General features: G+C 45.3%; 1 protein-coding gene across 5 annotated transcripts in view; it reads left to right on the top strand.

Moving 5' to 3' along the window:
- The window catches only part of mast4 (microtubule associated serine/threonine kinase family member 4), a 302344-nt gene extending 299798 nt beyond the window's left edge, over positions 1–2546 (top strand). For all 5 annotated transcript variants that reach the window (XM_061966300.1, XM_061966299.1, XM_061966298.1 and 2 more), the window contains one exon: positions 1–2546. This exon is cut by the window's left edge and continues 734 nt beyond it. In XM_061966300.1, coding sequence (XP_061822284.1) covers positions 1–1764 — 1764 coding nt within the window. In that variant the 3' untranslated portion in view covers positions 1765–2546.
- Positions 2547–3645: the final 1099 nt, after the last annotated feature.

Here is a 3645-nt window from a genome sequence, read left to right as displayed (position 1 = left end):
ATCTGCGGTCGCGTGTCGGACGTCGGCGGCGACTCGTTCGCCTGTGGCGGCGACGGCGACTGGACGCATCCTCGACAGATGAAAGACAACACCAAGTCGGACCTGAAATCTCCCAACACGGACTTTACCAGGAAGAGGCTGTCCTTCGAGGAGCGAGAGGACTTTGTGTGTCGTCTCTCTCCCAACATCCACGACAACCTCCATTTCGGTCCCTCCAGGTCCAAAAGCCTCCAGCTGGACGCGGCGACTCACGAGCACATGAAAGCGGGACAGGGCGGCGTCCCCGACGGTCTGGCCGCCAAGATGTTCTCTGGCCGAGGGGAGACCGCCGTGGAAAAGCTGCAGCTCATCTCCTCGGGCGAGTGTCCTTTAAGAAAGACGTCCTCTGACTACAAACTGGAGGGACGCCACGTGTCCTCTCTCAAGCCTCTGGAGGGCACCCTGGACATCGGCCTGCTCTCCGGACCCAGGATCTCCAAGACAGACCCGTGTTTGTCCAAGATGACTGAGTGCAAGATGGTCTCGCCTCCCGTTTGGCTACAGAACGCCGCCGAGCGCCTGATGAAACCTCCCGAGAAACCCAAAAGCCCGCTGAGCTGCACGGCGGGTACCGAGACCTCCCCAAAGATGTTCCCCAAAGAAGCAAGACCTGACGGTTCTAGCTCGACTGTGAAACAGGACGGCAGAACCTGCATGAAGGTGACGTCATCCCGACACTTCTCCTGTGGGAAGACACCGTCCATCCGGGAAGTCAGCAATGAAGACCAGGAGGAAGAAGACCAGGAGATGCCGGCAAAAGTGGGACCTCAAGCTACTTCTGACCCAAAGCAAGAGCTGCAAACATCAAATATGAGGTTTCCAGGTACAGAACAACCTGTTGCGGTCACGCCATCAACATCTGGTTTTGGATTGCAGGTCCAAAGCTCAACCTCATCAGCTCAGAACTTTCCTGCTGGCACTGAAAGTGACGACCCGAGGGACGGGTTGAGCGCGTGTGGTCCAGATCCAAAAGGGCCTCCAAAGGAAGACTGTCTTCTGTCGGACCATCCAGAGACAAAGATGTTTCCAGAAGAAAAGGCCCAGGAGATATCAGAGTACCGCACGCCGACGATCCAAGATGGTGTTCCCGAATCAATGCCAGAACCCTCAATGGGAGTTTTGTTGAAGTGCGAACCCCAGCCTGTGGAGGGCCATAAGGATCACGATCCTCCAGTCGCCAAGAACGTTCTCGGCCCCAAACCGTCAGCGCAAGAACCGCTCCCCGCCTCTCGAGCTACTCCCGACTCTAATTCGAGCGACGCCACGTTGCCCTCGGGGAGCGGTCTCCGCGAAAAACCTGTGCCGGCTCCTCCCCCTAGCCCCAGGCAACCAGAACCCAAATCCTCAGTAGCAGCCTGCACCCTCGTGTTCAAGGAGAGCACAGAATCCAAGTCCAAACATCGGGCGGTGGTGCCTCACAAACTGGTCGGGGCACCGCCCAAACATAAAGACCCCTCCCCCAAGAAACAACCCCCGCTCGTTAAGGAACATCACGACCCGAAAACAAAGCGCACGACGTCGCCGCACAACCAGTCCGGACCCGAGACCGGCCTCTCGGAGACCACGGATGCGTCCGCTAGGGGTCCGCCCCCCGACAAGGTGGCTAAGCAGGCGGAGAAGAAGAAACAGGAGGGCGCGTCCGCACTCAAGAACGCCAAACGGGACGCGTCCAAAGACTCCGGCAAAGGGAAGACCGTGCGTGGGACTTCAGGTCCCAAAAAGTAAACCTTTAAAGGAGCCTTCTTGTTATAATCCAGGACCGGACAAGCTGTTACGCGTGCTGGCGTTTGCTCCCGTGGTTCCCGGACGTGGGCGGGCGTCGCCCGAAAGGTGCCATAAAACGCTTTTTTTCCACTTGCACTCGTTTTAATGCAGTAGAGCCGCCATGTTGCGTACGTAGCCATGTTTTTAAACGCCACTTCCTGTGACATCATCGCGGCTTAGACGACGACTCCTCATGCTTGACCACATTCCTTTGTCGGGATTCATCGTCGTAGGCTGTTTGATGTTTGTGTTGCCGCGGCAACAAGTCACACTCATGGAAAATGTAGCATTTCACTCTAGAACTGTGAGGCCGACAAACATCGGAAATAACGTTGATTACGTAAAGGTTGTTCGTGAACGACGGGAGGGCCCCGATTGGTTCAAAACTTCGGTTTCCGAGGCTCTAAAAACGACTTGAAGTACGAAGGAGTAAGAGCGACACAAGAGTAACGTCGTAGAGTTACGAAAATAAAGTTAAAATAAAGTTTTAAAGTTACGTCTTCAGGAAAAAAGTTGTAACGACGGACGACTTCTCGTAAAACTCCGACTGTTCTCGGAAGATTGCGATTTTCTTTGTTCTCCATTTTCCACGAGTCGTACTTGTTTCGTAAAACTAAGACTTCGTTCTTGAAAAACGTACGCGTAACGTAAAGTAACGTTAATAAAAACTTGCCAAAATTACGATTTTTTTCCGCAAAACTACGATTTATTCTTGTAGGATTACAACTTATTTTGTTTGGAGAAAGAAAACCAAAACCTTTTTCCTCAAAGGATTACGACTTCAGACTGACTTTACGACGTAATTCTCAAACAGGTTATGAAGATTAAAACTTTTATCTCGTAAAACTTCTACTGGATTCTCGTACCGTGGATGTAGTTTTTCTCCATAAAACATAAAGTGAGGTTTATTTTGTAGGATTACGACTTTTCTTTTCTCATTTCTCAACTTTTTTGCTCTAAAAAATGAACCCAAATTTTAATTTTTCTTTCTCAATAAAACAACTTTTTTTTCCGAAGATTTTGACGTTTTTTCCATAAAGCTATTTTTGTCATATTTACACCAAAATTCTGGTCAAACTTTCTTTTTTATTTAAAAAAAAACACCAAAAAAACTTTCATTGTAAGATTACATATTTCTTCATAAAAAGAAAACGCAATTTGATTGTGATTTTTTTTATGAAACCATTTTTGTCAGATTTTTCCTAAAATGTGTTTTTTTCAAGGAAAAAAAAACAACCCCAAAAAACGATTTTTTTTTTCCTAATAAAATTGTCTTATTTTCCCCAAAAATATTTTTGTAATATTATGACTTTTTCCCTGTAAAACGACAATTTATTTTGTGGGATTACAACGTTTTCTTAATCTTTTTCATAAGATTACAAATTTTTGATTAGCGGGATTACAACTTTATTGTCAAACAAATATTTAAAAGATTAAAATGAGAGTCTCATAAAACTTCTACTTGATTCTCATATCATGGATTTAGTTTTTCCTCCATAAAACATAAAGGTTTTTAACTCCTTTACAGAACTTTATTTTGTAAGATTATGACTTTTCATTACTCTTTTCTCAACTTTTTTTCTTCAAAAAATAGACACCTCATAAAAAAAAATGTTTTCTTTAAACCGTAAATTATATTTTTTTATCATCAATAAAACAACTCTTTTTTTTCCCCCAAAATGTTGAAATTTTTCACCATAAACTTTTTTTTTTTTGATAACACCTCTTTCTCGAAAACTACTTTGTTGTATTAAAAAAAAATTCTAAGATTACATTTTGTTGGATTTTTCCTAAAATTACGACTCCATTTTGGAAAAAAAATTTCATAACATATTTTTCCGT

The sequence above is a fragment of the Nerophis lumbriciformis genome, linkage group LG11 (assembly GCF_033978685.3).
Source record: "Nerophis lumbriciformis linkage group LG11, RoL_Nlum_v2.1, whole genome shotgun sequence".
In the NCBI taxonomy this organism is placed as follows: domain Eukaryota; kingdom Metazoa; phylum Chordata; class Actinopteri; order Syngnathiformes; family Syngnathidae; genus Nerophis; species Nerophis lumbriciformis.
Note: the sequence above shows the minus strand (reverse complement) of the source record. Positions and strands in the feature narration are given on the sequence as shown.